General features: G+C 45.0%; 1 protein-coding gene across 3 annotated transcripts in view; it reads left to right on the top strand.

The window, feature by feature from the left end:
- znf423 (zinc finger protein 423) overlaps positions 1-19,778 on the top strand; it is a 121,329-nt gene that overhangs the window by 45,004 nt on the left and 56,547 nt on the right. For 2 of the 3 annotated variants that reach the window (XM_019857052.1, XM_019857054.1), the window contains exons 5-18: positions 10,749-10,926; positions 11,495-11,619; positions 12,183-12,264; positions 12,391-12,466; positions 12,604-12,884; positions 12,965-13,248; positions 13,333-13,713; positions 15,132-15,313; positions 15,575-16,114; positions 16,205-16,355; positions 17,215-17,760; positions 17,885-18,069; positions 18,281-18,693; positions 19,193-19,406. In XM_019857052.1, the coding sequence (XP_019712611.1) occupies positions 10,749-10,926; positions 11,495-11,619; positions 12,183-12,264; positions 12,391-12,466; positions 12,604-12,884; positions 12,965-13,248; positions 13,333-13,713; positions 15,132-15,313; positions 15,575-16,114; positions 16,205-16,355; positions 17,215-17,760; positions 17,885-18,069; positions 18,281-18,693; positions 19,193-19,406 (3,638 nt within the window). Of the gene's footprint in view, positions 1-1,258; positions 1,433-10,748; positions 10,927-11,494; positions 11,620-12,182; positions 12,265-12,390; positions 12,467-12,603; positions 12,885-12,964; positions 13,249-13,332; positions 13,714-15,131; positions 15,314-15,574; positions 16,115-16,204; positions 16,356-17,214; positions 17,761-17,884; positions 18,070-18,280; positions 18,694-19,192; positions 19,407-19,778 lie in introns of those variants that run through there. The other variant, XM_019857055.1, reaches the window with a different exon arrangement.

Genomic DNA, 19,778 nt, shown 5'->3' on the forward strand with positions numbered 1-19,778 from the left:
CTACCTGTGTGAGGCGGGGCTTTTCTGCAGCAACGGCGACTAAAACAAAATTACGAAGTAGACTTGACGCAAAACACACACTTGAGGTGTCATTGTCTCCTATTACTCCAAGATGGGACCGTCTGGTTGCAGAAAATCAAGCTCGGGGCTGTGGTGAGTCGTCATTTTCATGCACTTTGAATTTGTATTGCATCGTATTTTGAAGGCATTAAACATGACCATAGCGATCAGAGTGTTGCGGCCAGATTAGACGCTCCTTGTGTTTATTATTATATTTCGAAAACACCACAGTTTTCATGCAGCTCATACCATATTATTTTGTTGTATTATTTCCGCCACACCTTCATTGCCGGTCCCTGAAAATATTGTCTGACATAAACCGGTCCGTGGGGCAAAAAAGGTTGGGGACCCCTGGTCTAGCGGGAGCTGTCCCGATGGAGAATTGCAATGCGCTGCTGTGTACACGTTTGCATCTTCTCTTCTTCACCTCAGCACTGATGCAAGTGTCTGCATGAATCGTCCAACTTCCTCCATCCATTGCCCCTTTCCTATTCTGGTTAGATTTGAGCCCATTGCTCATTGTGATGGGGGGGGGGGGGGGGGGATGCAGAGTGGATTGCAGACTTTTGGGGGTTTGGGGTGAGAAGCTAAATGGGTATTTCCCACCCTTGTCAGCTGCCAAAACATGCCGTCTGCGAATAAGCAGATAAAATTGTGTGTGAATGTGAGTAAAGAACGCTTCGGTCTTGGGCATGAAGATATGCGTCTGTTTGTTGTACATTTTGAGTAGACGTGGGTATTTGTCCTGTGTGTTGGGGAGTTGGTCCTCTGAGAATACTGTTTGTGGTGAGGGCTGCAGTGACAGCTGCAGAAGGGGTGCGGGGGCTGACTGCTTTCTGACTGATAAGGGGAGGGAGGGAGCTTTGGGGGGGGGGGGTCGTAATGGGGGGGGGGGGGTCGTATTAGAGACATGAAGAGACGGTTAATAGTTTAGCTGTGCCGAACACAAGCGCACTCGTGCGTCTCACTGGAGCAAGGAGGCAGGAGCCAGGTTAAAAAAAAAAAACTTGAGGACTGACAGGGCTGTTTCAAAATCCATTTCACAAGTATTGGGACACACCTTATTCTCAAGTTCATGACATCTTCTTGATCTCTACATTTAGGACATTCATGAATGCTATGCTTCCAAAGTTGTGTGAATGATTTGAATAAGGGCTTTTTTTTTCTGTTACCCATGGCACAAGGAAGCTCTGTAAAGTATTTTTAGATTGATTTGGTGTGGAAGAGCCTGATCTCAACCCGAGCAAACACCTCTGGGATAAACTACAATGGAGGTTGCAAATTAGGCCCGATCTGAAAGGCCACAGATAGCGAGACTATCAGCTAACTGCTAAAAGGCCACCAACTCACTTCCTGCAGGTGTAATGGACAGGTAAGACAATACTCGTGACATAATGGTACGAGTGTAATGGGCACTTGTCACATGTCTATACACAAGTACGACAATTAAGCGCGGAGCCTTTCACCTGCCTTTTTGATTTTGATAGCATGTCAGTGTATGTTAGAAAAAAAAAGTTCTTCATGACACAATGGTAGAAACACTTTCATGGTACAATCCACCCCCGCATTCACCGTGTAGTGCACCGTGTTTTTCTAATGTCCCTTCTGCTTAATTCCTACCTGCCCAACCCACACATTCAAAGACTAATACATCCGTGAATGTGATTGTCTTTCCTGAAATAATAATAGCCCCATTAGTGCTTAATTATTCATGTTTTAGTCGTACAATTCAAGTTAACGGTTCAAACATTAGTACATAATAAAACTCTAGAGGCTATGCTTTTAATTTAATTTCCACTGTCTAAATTAATTTTAGGGCATGCTTGTGCTTTTCGCTCGCTCTGTCACAGAGGGGAGAAAGACAGGAGCTTACTTGGAGTGCCGCAGCAGCCCGCAAATGACAGATCGAAAAATGCCGTTTCTTTAGGCGGTAAATTTTACACCAGAAAAAAATATTTGAAGCGATATTTACTTGAAAACAAGACAATAATGTGTGATTCAAAATGCATGAATACTAAAGCGCAAGTGCAAGTACAAGTGCAGGCAACCTTAAACGGCCACTTATTAAAACAATAAAGAACCTCTGCCATAAATAATGAATAATTTCAAAACATAAATCAACCTTCAGGTGCATCAGGGGAAATATGATGGAGTTTGAAACTGGCAGTTACAAGCAAACGGTTTGCCCTTTCTCCTTTGCTCGCTCATCATGAGGCCGTTCACAGCTCAACAGTATGCATGTTAATTTGTGAACATCCTTTCACCCTTTCAGGGCCAGCAGTTACTACAGTGGACAGTTTTATCATGTTATCAGGCTACAGGTTATCATTATTGGTGCATGAAAGGGTTAAGAGTGTTCCAAACTCTCAACAACTGTGTTACTGTATGTCTGTGTCCCAAGTCAATATGATGCTGTACAGTGGTTCGGATTTCCCCCCCACCCCCGACCCCCAGCAATGCGCGTTTCTGTTGCACTGCCCAACCTGTCAGTGGTCTCCGTCGAGCTGCTCCGCTTGGTTGCAAACCCGGTCGACTCCATCGTCTCCGTGCGTTCTCTGTGAAATGCATGTGGATGAAGGTGCACCTAAACAAGCCCATCCCTCGCCGTGCCTTTTCATACTTCCTTTTTGCATTTCTTAAATTGTACCGTTTCTAACATTGTCTTGGTGGATACGTCTGCTAAATTTACTTGAGAGGGCGGTGGGGGGGGGTGTTCATTTCTAATGCTACAGTACCACTAGAGCACACAAACATGCAGTCCGACTTGCAGACGGAGCTTGCAATAATGGGACCCCCTAGCTTTCTTCTCCCTCTCTGCCCTCTTGACCTCTCCCCACTTTGATCTGTTTCATGTCACCAGCTCACCCACACCCACTTACACCCCCCCACCCCCTTACACACACACACACACACACACACACACACACACACGCACACACGCACACACACACACTTAAGTGCTAAATCCACCTTTGTTTCTGTCTCTGCCTCCCTCCCTGTGTGTATGTCTGAGCACTGGTCTTTGTGGAAGCCAGTGTGTGGGCTTTCATTCACCGGGGGGGCTTTTTTTCTGGACAGTTGTTTTTAAACGTCTCCGTCCCCATCACGTTGGACTTGATACTTGGGGATTACTCCCTTCTCAGCCTGCATTGATGTCATATGTTTGCCCCTTTGTCTGTTAAAAAGGCTAGTAGACGATGAAAGAGTTAACTTTTGGAGGCAGTTGAAGTGACAAAATGTGTGAAGTTCTTCTAAGTGTCTGATACACACGTGACGGAGCCATAGCACTCGATTGTGTGTGTGTGTATGTGTGTGTGTGTGTGTGTGCGTGTGATACTTGTTCGTGCCTTCGTAGAGATGTTATGAATACCAAAGCGACACCGTTTAAAGTGATTCACTTTATCTTCTTCATGTGATGAGATATAAGGCATTTAGTCTAAACCCGGGATCGCTGTGATTTGGGTATTTGTGATTCTTCCGGAACTATACAGTCGTACTGATCACATTTTTGCTGTATTATTTGTTGTTTCATTTTTACCCTTCCCCGCTTTTCTTTCCGTCATTTTGCAGCCTTCATCTTGCTTCCCTTTTTCTCCTTTTAATCTATATGGCCGTCCTTGACCCTCAGCTGGTAATATGGACTCTCTTGGGGGAGCGAATGGTTTATTGCATCAGTAATTATTCCACGCTACGTCCAGGTGGCATAAAAGCAATAGAAGTTAATCCTGGCCGTGTGTTTTTCTGGACGTAAACATACACCGCCCACACCTGATTTTAATTTGGAGTGGTTTCGAACCGCACTGAAACATATTGACAAGTCTTTATAATTTTCCCGTTACCACCCGGGAGGCACAATGTTAGAAACACGCACACCACTCCATAATACAACTACACGGCACTGTATGCTCATTTATTACACTGCCGGTCAACACCTGAATATGTTGTACTGGGTGGGACACTGTGCAATATGTGCATTTGGATTGTATATGTATGTGAATGTTTATTATTTATTATTTTCTGCGTGGAGTGTATAAGCGCCTCTCCCAGTGTGCATTCTCTCTTGCCGTCTGTGCCCCTAATCCCCGAGTGTGCCACTAATGGCAGGTCCAGGTGTTCTGCTCTGCTTCTCGTCTCCCCCGGGATCATCTCTTTAGCGTGTATGTGTGTGTGCTCGCATGTATTCCGCTCATTGGGGGGTTTACGTGTTGAGACCAAGGGGCTGTCCGGGATCCTCTCCTCCAGAAGGGAAGGGAGGGAAGAGGAATGGCAGGCAGGAGGTACCCGCCTCCCGCAGCTTGCTTTCTGGGTTCCCCTGAGCACAAGACCCCCCTCTACTATACTCCCCCGGGTCTCCGCAGCCTCATTGCCTTACTGCCTCTTATTCCCCTCATTTTATATTCTCATCACTCCCTGCCCCTCATCATGGGAGTTTATGTTTCTGCATTGCGTCAGATTTTTGGTGGAGAAGAGCTTCAGTAAATGTCCTGTCTGGATGGGATACTGTTGTGTATTTGGCGTATTCATGCAGCCAAAATGAATTTGTTTGTTTACCTGCGCGCATATGTGTGTAACTGCATGTTTGTGTTTTGAAATGCAAGCTCCAGCTGCCCGCATCACTTATTTATAGGTCCCGCTTACACATAGGTTAATGAGGAAGGACTTGTGTGTTTGCGTCGGTGCAATACGGTGGATAAATTGCAATATCAGTCGGGTCCAATTACACAACTGTAGATGTTGCTTATATGCCGACGAATACGCTCACGGATCTATAGGATGCTCCGGCTAAATGCTAATGATCCATTATTATGCACAAGGTAGCACTTCAAAAGTAACCCAGTTGGTGTTATTCATCAACGTGTGCGTTATTGCAACCACACGAGTCCTTGTGGAAACATCCGAGGGCCTCTTTATGTGTGGTTTATGCATGCGAGTTCATGACTAAGGTGAACGCGTTTCTAGGTTAGCGAGTAATCTGTCAGTCCATCAAACCTCATTCATATAAATAGATGATATAGCCGCTAGCCATGGTCGTACACAGGGTGACCGCAACATTGTGCGTGCTCGTGTTAATACACACCGGTGTTCATATGTGTATGCATTGGCATAGTGTTGTTGTTTATCCGACACTCTGCCCGGCAGCTGGTTCTCATTTTTGAGTGAACAAACAGCAGAGGAGATGGACGGAAAGTGGGACAGAGGCGGGAGCGATTAGTTAGCCCTCATCACGATGCAGGGTCGGCGAGTCAGAATTTGATGAAAAGTTGGCTTGGAAGGCACAATACAACCTCGAGACTTCCAATATGTCTGTAGATTCGCAGTCATCTGAATTGAGGTTTGAATTGAGGCACTTCTAATATTTGTTCATGAAAACATTTCGCCTTTAATCCAAATGGTTTCTTCACTTCTAAAGTTTAGATGGGGAGTCTTTGGGGAATAGAAAGGGAGACGCCACACCTCAAATTTGGAATTGAAGAATTGTTTTGGAATCACGGTGAAATGTCTTCAACATGAAAAGTCAAGTGTCCTCCATTCATACTTTGCAGACAAAGTTTCTGATTTGTTTGAGTTTTGAAGCAATGCATCCCTCGACTATGCATTGTAGATTAGAAAAAAAGAAATCCATGGTCAAAAGTTGTACGGGCCATTTTTAAATAGTATTTTGACATGCTTCAAAGTCAATCAAGTACCACAGTAAGTTTGACGCTGTTTAAACTAAACCTAAAACTTTTAATCCGAACTTTAATGACAAAATTTTGCTCTTCAAAATTGGTAGCTGACACACAGGGAACTTAACCAGCACCAATATTCAAATACACAGACTTTGATGAGTGCCAACTTGTATGATCACAATCATTTATCGTCACATAGGTTTTAAGTGGCATAAAAAAGCCACAAAAGCTAAATTAAAGGACAACAAACAGACATTAAACCCTCAATACTTGCCGACCTGATCATTCTCACAATATGGTGATTGAAACTTCCGCATTTTTGTGACTGTAGAGGATTTTTTTTTTTTTAATGTTCTGTCATTTCATGGCTGATTTTATTAAGAAATATATTTACTAGTGATGTATTTATAGATGCTGTGCATTACTTTGGATGATACCCTATGTTTTGTCATCAGGGGATACCCTGTGTTTTGACACGTAGTGTAATGTGTGTTCAGTTTGATGTGTGTGTGTGTGTGTGTGTGTGTGTGTGTGTGTGTGTGTGTGTGTGTGTGTGTGTGTGTGTGTGTGTGTGTACATGACATTGCTCAGATCTGCACAAAGTAGACTATCGGCCCTCCTCCTAACCTTCTGCCCTCAAAGACACTGGCACAAACACACAAACAGACACACTCTGTCCATATGGAGCAGTTGGCGCCCAAAAGCGTCCAAAAGCAGCCGGACCCTTTCCCAGGGCAGAAGGTGAGGGTCCCCACTGCCTGCGAGCGGCCTATTTGTGTGTGTGTGCGCCTGTGTGTGTGGGTGCGTGTGTGTGTGTGTGTGTGTGTGTGTGTGTGTGTGTGTGTGTGTGTGTGTGTGTGTGTGTGTGTGTGTGTGTGTGTGTGTGTTTTTTATCCATCCGTTAGTATCGTCAAGGGCTCAAGACCCGGACAGACTGCTTTATCCTCCTTTTGGTCTGTGCTCTTTACTGTATGTAGTGTGTGGTTGTCCCAACAGACCGCATCCCAAGTGAATGCAGGGATGACAGCAGAGGTCGATGCCCCCCCCCCCCTCGCCCCACCCTCCACAAGCATCAACTAGGGTTGCATGTCGCCATATGTGAGGAACCGACTCATCCGTTCAATATACAAAGATTGTGTAGATGCTCTCCTGCCATAAAACCGAAATCTCTCAGGGAAAAATTGCTGGACAAATAAGCACAGGGAAATGAATCAGTGTCTCGATCTTGTATTCAGGGGAATGAAAGTTGCCTACCACTTTTTTTTTTTTTTTTTTTTAACAGCTCCATCAGACTACGCAACAGGTAGTTTCAACCAACCATCTGACTGGTCAAATACACTTTCCTGCTGTGCAATTCTCGTGATTCATAGCAACCAAAAAGCTGTGGCTAGGCTGATCAGTTGCCATGCCAACTCACATGATAATCACAGACACAGGTAGGGCTTTCTTTTCTGTTCTCTAGTTATTTAACCCCAATCACATCTGGTATGTTGACCCCCTCCCTGGTAGTCGCTATGCTGGAAGTCACAAATGATTTTTTTTTCCATCGCAATTCTTTTTTCATTCATTCGTTCTTTTTATTTTCTTTTTTTAAAGTAGGCAATCATGAGTGTTTTGCGGGCTACCCAGACTGCAGAGTTGTTATTCTGCTCCCTACGGTGAGTCTCGGGCTGCGTGCACTCGCTTGAGAGCAGCATGGGGCTATCCCAGGGGGCCGGGGAGCAGTGGAAGGTAGAGGGTGAGACGGTTGGAGCGAGTGGAGGGCAGCAAGGTCCCCACGGGCAAAGGCGGAGGAGAGTGCAGTGGACAAATAGTAAGATGGAAGCAGCAAATTGGGAAGAAAGAAAGGCAGAGGCTGATATTAAGAGTAAAACTCTGACTCGAGCAAACTGAGTTGACCCTGCATATATCGGAAATCATCATTTGCTGTTGTACATGAATCATTGTCATCCATTCTGTGATGTTTGCATGATTCTTATTCTTTTACTGGCAGCACCATTGCCAGCAAGTATTTGATGTTTAGATTTAGGGGTATGGTCATTGGACAAATACATGAGTTGCAGCATTGAACTGCTCCACTCACTTGTGTATGTTGACCGGTTGTAGACAGCAATGAATTTTGTGGGTGTTATACTCGTGTTTCTTCGCTGGCGTTGTCTGTTATTGTATCCCATGCATGTATTTCTTCCTTCTTATATGGAGTTCAGTCTTGCTGCATCATTCTGTCCCCACCCTCCCTCAGTGCTGTCCCGGTTGAGACACGGGTAAGGCCCAACACAAGTTTCGGACAGCGTTGGATGGATTGATGGATGGATGGATGGATGGATGGATGGATGGATGGATGGATGGATGGATGGATGGATGGATGGATGGATGGATGGATGGAGTGCTGTGAATAAGAACATGAAAGCTGACAGATGAAGGGAGTCAGAGAAAGAGGGATGAAGACGGAACAGTAGAGGGAGCGCTGCGGACAGAGGAAGGGATGACATGCAAGGAGACTGCAGAGTGAGAGATAAACCCAGAACACAACACTTGGGGTCCCGCGGTCCTCCAATTTGCCTCCCTTGTTGGTTTAACAAGAGTAGAATAGAAAAGTAGAGGGTGGAGGGACTGGATATAAACAGTACGTGTCGACCCGCCTCTGCTCCCCTCCTTTTGAAACTACATTTTCTACTTTTCCTCCCAAAGTGACTCCCTCCACCCCCAAAAGAAAGGCACAACATCCATCCACTGTTAATGTCTCTCCTCTTGTGGTTTCTTCTATAATTTAACATTTCTCTGAAAATTTCCTGCTCCCACCACCCCCCGTCCTCTGCTTTCCTCCCCATCTCCCAGTTCCTCCCAGTTTACCATTCGGCCTTGTCTTGCCAGGTCCCCTCGTGGCCGACTGACAAAGACGCCGTTAAAAAGCCGTGTGATCCTCCATTTTAGCGCCAGCCACGCTAGTCAGAGGATTAGAGCTCTTTAATGACGCTAATCTCCCCTCCCATTCTTCCCGGACACCCCCTCCACCCAACCCTTCAAAAAGTGATTTCTCCCTCATGCTCTGACCGAATCCGTCTCTGTTCGGTCCCTCTCGTTCGTCTTGTCTTTCTTCCTCCTCCTGCTCACAAGCTCACAAACATTACATCCACACCGACTCACACTTTGAACTACTATAAAATGAGTTAACTCGCTCCATCTGCTTTGGTCTTCCGCCGTGCTGTCAGACTCCAACACACCAAGATGCGGGGGAAATGACCATTAAAGTGAGGATCCAGCATTCTGCGACTCCCATTCCAATTTAATTTATACAATGCAATACAATACATATTTATTTATATAGCACTTTCACAACAGCTTCAGCTGTAACAAATTTCACCAAGTTGTGTTGAAACCAAAGCACACAAAAACAACCTTTTAGTAGGAAAGGCGTTGGCATTTTGTTCCCTTTATTGCATGTTTGAATGTACACGACGACAAAAATGTTTGTTTTTTATAACTTTTGCCGGTGTCGTTCTTGTATACTGATTGGACGGATTCATAAACAATTCCAAGGATACAAATCCTAACCACTGCATCTCACTTTATGGCACGAGTTTAGTTTTGTATTTCCAATCTGACTAGGAAGGAGATCCTGATTCAACAAAAATAATATAGTATATTGTGAATTGCCACAATGTGTAATTGTCTCAATTTGATTTGTAGCTCTATATAGTCTTTGTATTTTCATATTTTTTTTCCTTCTTCATTCTTTTTTTTTCCCTCATTAAATTCATGGTTTTGCAGTTTCTTTTTCAACCTGCGCCCCTTGCAGAGTTCTATTTGCTCGTCGCTGTGCCTACATTTTCCTGGCAATCGATTCATCACAGGAATTTGTTTCCAGGCGCTCTCTGTAACGCAATACACAGTAGACTGCACACGCACACGCACATAAGCAAGCACGATTGTAACTGGTTGAGATGACACGATGCATGTGTTGGGCCAGCGCGATTTGCAAAGCTATCCGGAGAAACAACATGTCGCCCCCAATGTTGCCTCGTGTTCGCAGTAATATTGCCGTGACTTCTCTCTTAATCACCTCTCATTCCCTTATTTTCCCTCCTTGCCTGTCTATAGTTGATAGCAATCAGGTAGAAGAAAAGAAAACATCTGCTCTATCCATTTTGCAAATGTTAAATAGCCTCACTGCGCCGCTTCGCACAGCACGCCAAGGCGAACAGAACAAGCGAACATTATTCAGCCCCCTCTTTGTTGTGTCAAACCTTTTTCCTGAAGTGTCTGTTACAGAAGCCGTGTCCTTGCTGTCGCCCCTGTGCTAGACTGCGCCGGGATCTAACCTCTAGCATGGTCAAGGGAGAGGTGGAAAAAAAAAAAAGAACAATGCTTGCATGTATTAGAGAGATGGGGAGTGAGTAAAGCAGCCTTTCTCAGCCCCGCATATGTCCTAATCACTATTCAGACGTTTCAATCTGCCAAGGCCCTAATGAAAATATGATGAGGCGGATCTCTGGTCCTCAGGGATGAATGGAGGGCTGGGAGGGGAGAGATGGAATGAGGAATGGCTGCAGAGGGAGGACGAAGGGAGAGAAAATACACTCTGTCCTTATTTCTGGGCCCCGCTGGGGATACATAGTTCTTGGAGCCTTCTATTTAGATGTTGCCGCTGCTGTTGGAGTATGTGTCTTTCTTCTGTTTCTTCCTTTTTATCTCTGCCACCCTCATTTGGCTTCTGTGTTTGCAGGCGTGTGTGTAACCAGGATAAATGTGTTTATTTATTATTATTTTTTTGGTTTATAGCCTCTCTCTCATTTGAGAACTCCCACAGGCTGACTCTTGCCTTCCAAGAAAGATGTAACTTCTTATTAATCATTCTCATGCTCCCTCTTTTACCCCTTCTCTCTGCCTGTGCTCTAATTGCAATTTTGGGGGGGGGGGGGAATCCTGTGGCTATGTACTTTTTCTGATTTTGCGGTGCGTCAATCTGAAGTGTTTTAAAACAACTCAATCTCCCCCTCCCTTTTTTTTTTAAACCAGATGGTGACGACGACCCAGCCGGGCTGTCCTGGGTGCCCTCCTCGCCCTCCAGCAAAGATGTGGCGTCGCCTTCGCAGATGCCCGATGGCTGTTGCGACCTCGGCATGGCCACCGGCGGCGAAGAGGAAGGAGGTGCAGGTCTGCCATACCCGTGTCAGTTCTGCGACAAGTCCTTCAGGTAGTAAATTTGACACGTTTTACTCCCCACTGATACAGTTAAAAAAAAATATATATATATATATATGTATATATATATATATATATATATATATATATATATATATATACCGGTATACACATATATTCTACCATAGACCTCATGCTGAATGCTCAATAATTTATTATTATTTTTTTGTTTATTTCGGAAGTTCAATTGAAAAGGTGAAAGGCACATTATATTTATTCACTACAGAAAGGGAAATATTTCATGATTTTGATTATAAACCCCATACTTTTACTGACAAAACCATCAAAAGTGATATTTCTTTTTGAAATTAAGTAGTAACTGGCCTTCCAAAAGACATTTTCCAATTTCTAATGAATCTGTATTTGTGAGTTCCACTTTTAGAATTGAACGACAGAAACTTTATAATCATTGACTGAGATGCTCCTGTACCCATGTGTTGACATTTGATTTTAATTGAGGTAAAAATGAAAACCGCTAAAACAGGACAATAAATAACCCCCTCTGCACTTGTCACATGTCCAGCACTTTACATCTCCTGCTCTCACGTTCTCATCTTCAGCCGGCTGAGCTACCTGAAGCGCCACGAGCAGATCCACAGTGACAAGCTGCCTTTCAAGTGCACCTTTTGCAGCCGTCTCTTTAAACACAAAAGGAGCAGAGACCGCCATGTCAAACTCCACACAGGTGGGCACGGAAATCACATCATGCCTGTTATGCTTTGTGAAAGACACAAAGTATTGTGGGCTTTTTTTTTTGTTATTGTTGTTTTGTTTTGTTTTTGGTGTGGTGCCACAAATGAAAGTACCGTTAATAACTGGTGGTACAACCTGATTGTGGAAATCACAATAGGAATTAGCAATGTGACAAAGGCTACCATGTTTGTCTAATTTTGTAAAAAACAGAGTGAGCATTTCAAACGGCTCTGAAGTCCTGCATAACAAATAAATTCATGGAGAAAAAAAAAGACAAAAGAAGATGGCCTATTCTACTTTCCACCGGATTAAGTTGACTTTTTTTGGGCAAGTGGTGCCATTTGAATCTTCATGGTAATTTTGAGGTATCGACTTGGCGAACCCCTTGGAATTTTACCGCATACAGACATTGAGAATTAAGCGCAGAAGAAAATGGATGGCCGGACAGTTCCAAAGGCATTCTTCTTTGTAGCTACAAGCTTCATTTATTTTGTTTATTTATTTGTTTTAATGAAGTGTGCTAATCATCCCCTCTCAATCCCTCAACTGATGCAGGAGATAAGAAGTATAGTTGCCAAGAGTGTGAAGCTGCGTTTTCCCGCTCTGACCATCTAAAGATCCATCTGAAGACACACAGGTAAAAGTCTCTCATAATTGAGATGATTGCCGTTCCATGTGTTCATTAAATTAATCGTTTATCACAAGTTTGACAGATATTGCTTTTGATTGCACCCGAGTCTAATTTGCGAATCCACACATTTAGCTCCAGCAAACCATTTAAGTGCAGCGTGTGCAAACGAGGCTTTTCCTCCACTTCATCATTGCAGAGCCATATGCAGGTAAATCGCATATTCATGTTCATGACTTTTGTTTCATCATTGTTGTCCCTAACTAACATTTAATACAGTCATATAAAACAACATATCTCAAGATATAATTTTTTTACAGACATCCGACTGCTTTCTTCTTCTTGCAGGCGCACCGCAAGAACAGAGAGCACCTCGCGTTGAGGAGTGAGAAGGACGCAGGCAAAAAGGGAACTGGAGGAGAGATTGACCTGGAGCAGGACCTGTACATGTGTGATTACTGCGAGGAGACATTCAGCCAAACGGATGAGCTGGAGAAACACGTCCTGACCAGGCACCCCCAGCTGTCCGACCGAGCCGACTTGCAGTGCATCCACTGCCCGGAGATCTTCCTCGACGAGGCCTCACTCCTCACTCATATTGATGCGCAGCATGCCAATCGCAAACACAAGTACAAGAGACTATTGTTTTTCGCTGTCTTCACGCATTACAAACCATGCTCATGTCTGTGTGTTCTTTTTCTATCTGTAGATGTCCTGTTTGTTTAGAACAGTTCCCCTCTGTCGAGGATGTCTACTGCCACCTAGACAGCCACCGCCAGCCGGACTCTTCCAATCACAGTGCTGCCAGTCCTGACCCTGCGCTGGGGAGCGTTGCTTCAATGAGTTCCGCGACTCCAGATTCCAGTGCCAGCCTGGAGAGAGGATCCACCCCTGACTCCACCCTGAAACCCAGCCAGGGCAGTGAACGAGGCCGCAGAAAAGGCAACGACAGTGGGGAAGAGATGGGAATAAGCTTGGTGCATCCGGGCGGAGGTATGTCTTGAGCCGTTGTTTTTTATACCCCTTTGAAAAGCTAGAATCAATTTACTGTATATAATATATTTTTTTCTGTCCAAGATGGAGGAGGAAACTGGGCTAAAGTGACATACTCTTGCCCTTATTGCTCAAAGAGAGACTTCAATAGCCTGGCAGTGTTGGAGATCCATTTAAAAACCATCCATGCTGACAAACCGCAGCAGAGCCATACATGTCAGCTCTGCCTGGACACACTGCCGACTCTCTACAATCTCAATGAGCATGTGCGCAAAGCTCACCGCTCCAGCGGAGGAACCGCAAGCCCGGCGGCTGCAGCTTTTCCCCTTCTGCAATTTACGAATGTGACAGCGTTCCATTGTAACTACTGCCCTGACATGTTTGGAGACATTAACTCTTTGCAGGAACACATTAGAGTGTCCCACTGTCTGCCTGGGGGGATTATGGCAGGGTCCACCACATTAGGTAAGAAAATTACAATCATTAAGGTGGGATGGGCATAATAATAGGGGCCAGCACATATTTGTGTGGGTTTTTTTTTAATTAGCGACGCTAGTTAACGTTTCTAGGTGATTTTCTTTTTTTTTTTTTTTGCACTGATTCTAAATCTGCCCTCGTTTTTTTCTCGAGCAAATCATTGTTTTCAATAAAGTAATTATATAATTACAGTCATATAATATGTACTGTTCTATAGTAATACATTTAGTATTTATGGACTAAGGGTTAGGTTCAGCAACAGGTGGAATCTGACAACGCATCGTAAAATCGGTATTGCTCAAACTCAGAAAAAAAATAATGAAAATGTATCAAAAACCTGATGTACTAAAAAAAAAAAAAGTGAAGGATTTTTTTAAAAATCCGCATCAAAATTACATTAAGGGAGACATAAAGCCATTTCTGATTAGAATTTAGTACTGCCCAGTGTGAACAAGTCAAAGAAACAAAGACAACATGGGTGATCTTTTTTTCTGTTAAATCTGTCATCAAGAGCATGAAGAATTGATGGTCCACGAAACACTTCTTGACGCAAGTCAGACACAACATATATGCAGAGGTGCTAACTATTTTTGGAAAATTACAAAGTGTTCCAATACAGCTTCCATCCACATCCCGACAAAAGTTGAGAGTAGAACATGACATCAGCTATGGCTGTTCAAATCAAAATAAAAGTGTCACATTCAAATAGATGAAATACACAAACCTGTAGATCAGGGGTGTCAAACTCATTTCACATTGTGGGCCACATTCGGACTCGGTAGATGTCAAGTGGGTCGGACCATGTACATTATACCCGACTCTGCTTTCAATAACCAAAATATCAAGGCTTTCCTTTGTTTTGCAAAAGAAGCATTGGTGCATTGATACCGTTTGCTGTGTTGGGTCTCAGTGACAGACTGAGACTGCTGTTTTCTTCTCTGATCAAAACAGTGTGCCTCCTAGCGGATAGTCCATGAATTGCATTTTATTAAAAATATTCATTCCATGTCTTTAGAGAGGCTTTTCACTTTTAAATTATCCTGTGGGCCTGATCGAATCTCCTTGGGGGCCGGTTCTGGCCCGCAGGCCGTATGTTTGACATCCCTGCTGTAGATAAAATTGATTGATCGTCAATTTTCCCGTAGCTGTGTCAATCAAGAAAATTAAGTCAAATGCTAATTATAATATGAAACATACCTTGAAGATAACGCAAAAATCAGTATCCTAGATGTCGATATATCGATACATCATCTACAGGACTCCCATGGAATACATGGGAGATTTTTTGCTCCTCTTCATCGTAGAGTCGATCGTAGAATCCGGATGATTTTTACAAACCAAGTACTTTGTATACTTTATTGAAGCACACCCAAGTAACAGCAACATTGTGTGTGACTACACCATAGAGGGGAACCATGCCTTCTTTTGCAACCAGTGCTCCATGGGATTCCTGACGGAGTCTTCGTTGACGGAACACATTCAACAGACTCACTGTACCTCAGTGGTGGCGGGCGGGGCCACCTCTGGGGGAGCCGTGGCCAAATTGGAGTCTCCCGTGCTACAGTCCGCGTCCCAATCATTCATGGAGGTAAGTAAGTGGAAAGAAGATTAAATCGTACATAGTTTTTTATTATTATTTCAGTGTGTTGCAATGAAATGCTTTTTCATAAGGCCACCCACCAAATGCGCTGGGATGGCTCATTTTATCGTCTTCATTTCCCTTAATGGTAATAATAAAGCATAACTAGAATGATAGGCTGCATACAGTATGCTGTAGCTCAGCTTGGGATAGTTACTGAGGCATGCTTTGACTCTCTCAGGACATTAAAAGGTTATTTTCCACACACAGGTTTACTCTTGCCCGTATTGCACCAATTCTCCAATCTTTGGTTCACTCCTCAAGCTCACCAAGCACATAAAGGAGAACCACAAGAACATTCCCTTAGCGAACAACAAGAGACAGGCAAAGGTGGCTGACCTCAGCCCCGCCTCCTCCGATGTGGAGATCTCCTCGCCGAAGCGCCACCGACTGGGAGGGGACTCCACGCCTTCCATAGGGAGCAACGGCGACTATCCATGCAACCAGTGTGATATGCGATTTTCCAGCTTTGAGGGATTCCAAGCCCACCTGAAGTCCCATTTGGAGATGCTACTGAGGCGCCAGTCCTGCCCCCAGTGTAACAAAGAGGACTTTGAATCCCAGGAGGCATTACTGCAGCACCTGACTGTGCACTACATGACCACATCGACTCAGTACATGTGCGAGAGCTGTGACAAGCAGTTCTCCTCGGTGGATGATCTGCAGAAGCACCTGTTGGACATGCACACATTTGTGCTGTACCACTGTACCCTCTGCCAGGAGGTCTTTGACTCCAAGGTCTCGATACAGGTGAAGGAGCTTCAGTATATGTTGCATTTCCTGAAATACGACCTGCCTGAAAAATGTGTAAAGAACTGTTTCTTTATTTATTTTGTTTAGGTTCATTTAGCTGTCAAACACAGCAATGAAAAGAAGCTTTTTCGCTGCACAGCCTGCGCTTGGGACTTCAGGAAGGAGACAGAACTTCAGCTCCATGTTAAGCACAGCCATGTGGGCCAGAGGTCAGGCCTCCCTGGAGGGCTCGGAGCAGGTACGCCTGCCAGTGTATTATGGCAGGGGGTTAGCTATGTATATTGCTTTCACAAATACACCATGAAATGTTGTCTATTGGCTTGAATAAGCCACATCGAAAAACATCTATACATACAACTTTTTCATACGTAGACAAATACAAGGGACAAAACTGTCAAGCTCACGGTAGGAAATAACCACAACACCACGAATGAAACTACTGCTGTGACCAATCCATCCACTTTCTAATTCGCTAATCATCACGAGGGTCGCGGGCGTGCCGAGGCCTATCTCAGCTGTCTTCGGGCAGTTGGCAGGGGACACCCTGAACCGGTTGCCAGCCAGTTGTAGGGCTGCTACCTGCGAGCGCAACAAAATATAAACAGCAAACATTGCGTTGACCGTCTTTGGATCTTCACATTTATGAAACCTCGTTCTGCACACTGCTTTCCCCAACATCATCGTGATGCACTGCAGGCTCAGGGGCAACGGCTACATTGCCTTTTTCAATAACCAAGTCTATCATCTTCAACTCTGCATTGTATGACAGAGCGGCTGTGAAGACCCACCTGAATGGATGCATATTTAATTCAAAAACAGTCAATGTTTCAACTTGGAGGTTATCAAAGCTTGAATGAAACACTTGTTGAATTGAAGAGCAGATCTAAGGATAGCGACACTGCTGGGATTGACAAAATCAAACAATGAGCTGCATCGTTTCAGCCACAGAGCTCACGGTACATCTAAAAACAGACACCATTTATAGATTTATACATCTTTAGAAGTCGGTTTGTATTCATACTAATTTTCAGAAGTCACTAGGATTAGTAGACTGACTGTATATATACGTGTACTGCAATCTGGTTTGTGTTTGAAAGGTCTCAAGCCCAGGAAGTGCATCTTCTGTGGAGAGACGTTTGGAACGGAGGTGGAACTCCAGTGTCACATCACCACTCACAGCAAGAAGTTCACATGTCGCTTCTGCGGCAAATCCTTCCACGCCATCTCACTGTTAGAAAGACACCTCAGGGAGAAACACTGCATCTTTGACGGGGGCAGCATCACCGGCAACGGAGGTGGCACGGGAAGCAGCAGCAGCCAGAACGGCACACCGAATGGACTGACTCAGTCTGTGAAGAGAGGAGGAGGAAGCACAGGCGGTGGAAATGCGGGTGCAGCGGAAAGAACGACGGTGGCGGCTGCGGAACAAGCCGACCTTCAGAACATGATGCTGAAGAACAGTGTTGCCGGGGGAGGAGGAGAGACGGCCAATAGCCACGAAGCCAGCGGGGGTGAGGAGGAGCTGGACAATTCTGAGCCCATGTATGCCTGCGACATTTGCGGAGCCGCCTACACCATGGAGTCGCTTCTTCAGAACCATCGGTTGCGGGATCATAACATCCGACCGGGAGAGGATGACGCTGGTAAGTGCTTGTTTTTTTGGGGGGGGGTCAAGGGCCAGAGGGGTAAACACTGTGAGGTTAACCAGTACAGCATATTCAATAATGTTTCTATAATGTCAACCGTGAATGTTTCCCAAATTGGCAGGTTCTCGAAAGAAGAAGGCCGACTTCATCAAGGGGAACCACAAGTGCAACATCTGTTCCAGAACGTTCTTCTCCGAGACCGGGCTTCGCGAGCACGCCCAGACACACCGCGGCCCCGCCAAACACTACATGTGTCCAATATGTGGCGAGCGATTCCCCTCTCTTTTAACCCTCACAGAACACAAGGTATAATAACGCTGCTCGTAAAGTAGCCTTATACTGTATATGTAACGATTGACTGGAAGCTTTACACCTTCCGCATTTCATCTATTTAGCTCCCCGTCAATATCTCCACATTTCATCCTCAAGCCTCTCTGATTTAAAAATGCCCCTAATTTAATACTGACTGTTTCCTGGGGCATAATGATCATTACTTTGTGCTATATGATCATGACAGGTGACTCACAGTAAAAGCCTGGACACAGGAACCTGTCGAATCTGTAAGATGCCCCTGCACAGTGAGGAAGAGTTTATCGAGCACTGCCAGATGCACCCTGACCTCCGAAACTCCCTCACGGGCTTCCGCTGCGTGGTCTGCATGCAGACTGTCACCTCCACCCTGGAGCTTAAGATCCACGGCACTTTCCACATGCAGAAGCTCTCCACCGGTTCTGGTCTTGGAGGGACCGGAGGGGCCTCCGGGAATGGAGCAGGGAACGGTTCGTCCTCTTCTTCCCCCAACGGCCAGCTGCAGCATCACAAGCTGTATAAGTGCGCCTTCTGCCTAAAGGAGTTCAAGAACAAAGGAGAGCTGGTTAAGCTGGATGTCAACGGCCTGCCTTATGGACTTTGTGCCAGCTGCATGAGCAGGTAACGAGTGACAACACTGCTGTATCATTGTTGTGGGGAAAGCCTGGAAAAGCATCACAAGAAAAATGCGGAATCGCGGAAATCTCAATGGCTCGCAGTCTGAATGCAGTTCCACTGTAGATAAAAGATTTGTCTGTTCCGATACTTCCATCCATCCATTCAGTTTCTAATCTGCTGAGCCTATCCCAGCTGTCTTCGGCCAGTCAACGGGGTGCGCCATGAACTGGTTGCCATACAATCACAGTTTTCTGATACTTGAACTTGCTTAAACTCAAGATTTATATCAGATCCAGATAGAATAAGAGCTGAACTATTCTCCTTCTGATGCCAAACGGCAATGTTTTCAGTGTAAAGCCTCACTTTAGGGGCTCACGTATTGTAGGTGTCATTAACTGTTTCGATAAAATGTCAGTGCTTGCAATCTGCCTTTTTTTTTTTAAACACAATTCCGCATTAATTAAAAAATGACTTCAGAAAATTTGATATTCAATTCTATCAGGGGCACTAATGGCCAGAGCCCCAACCAAGGAGGTGCTCTCACACCCGGGGATACGCAAGGAGAGAAGCCTGTGTCTGGGCTGAGGTGTCCCGAGTGTGGGGTGAAGTTCGAAAGCCTGGAGGACTTGGAGAGTCACGTCCAGACCGATCACCCCGAAGTCAGCCCTGAAACGAGTTCAGCGGGGAAGAAGGCGGAGGCTTCACCCGCACCTAAGGTGAGATGTGAATTCCTGGATGCCCGGGATTTTATGCTGACGTGTTACAATAAGGTGACCAAACAAAAAAAAGTGACACGATACAACTTATATGAAAACATAGCATTTTTAGATAAAAAAAAAGAGAATTTTGGAGGTGATGTCATGGGGACTTCCTGCAAAACCGAAGTGTTGCTGTTGTGCTGTTTTCTGCAGCTTGCTTGCGTGAGTGGGGTGGGGGGGAGGGAGGGGGTCTGCCCACTGGGTCCTGCGGCTCGGGTGTGCTGTGGCATGATGGGAGCTGTGTGCTCTACTTGATATTGACAGTCAGGCTCCCTGGGACCTCTGCATGTCTGTGTTTCAGTGTGTTTTTTTTTTTTTTTTTTATCCCAC

The sequence above is a fragment of the Hippocampus comes genome, unplaced genomic scaffold (genome assembly GCF_001891065.2).
Source record: "Hippocampus comes isolate QL1 unplaced genomic scaffold, H_comes_QL1_v1.1 scaffold186, whole genome shotgun sequence".
NCBI classification, from domain to species: Eukaryota; Metazoa; Chordata; class Actinopteri; order Syngnathiformes; family Syngnathidae; genus Hippocampus; species Hippocampus comes.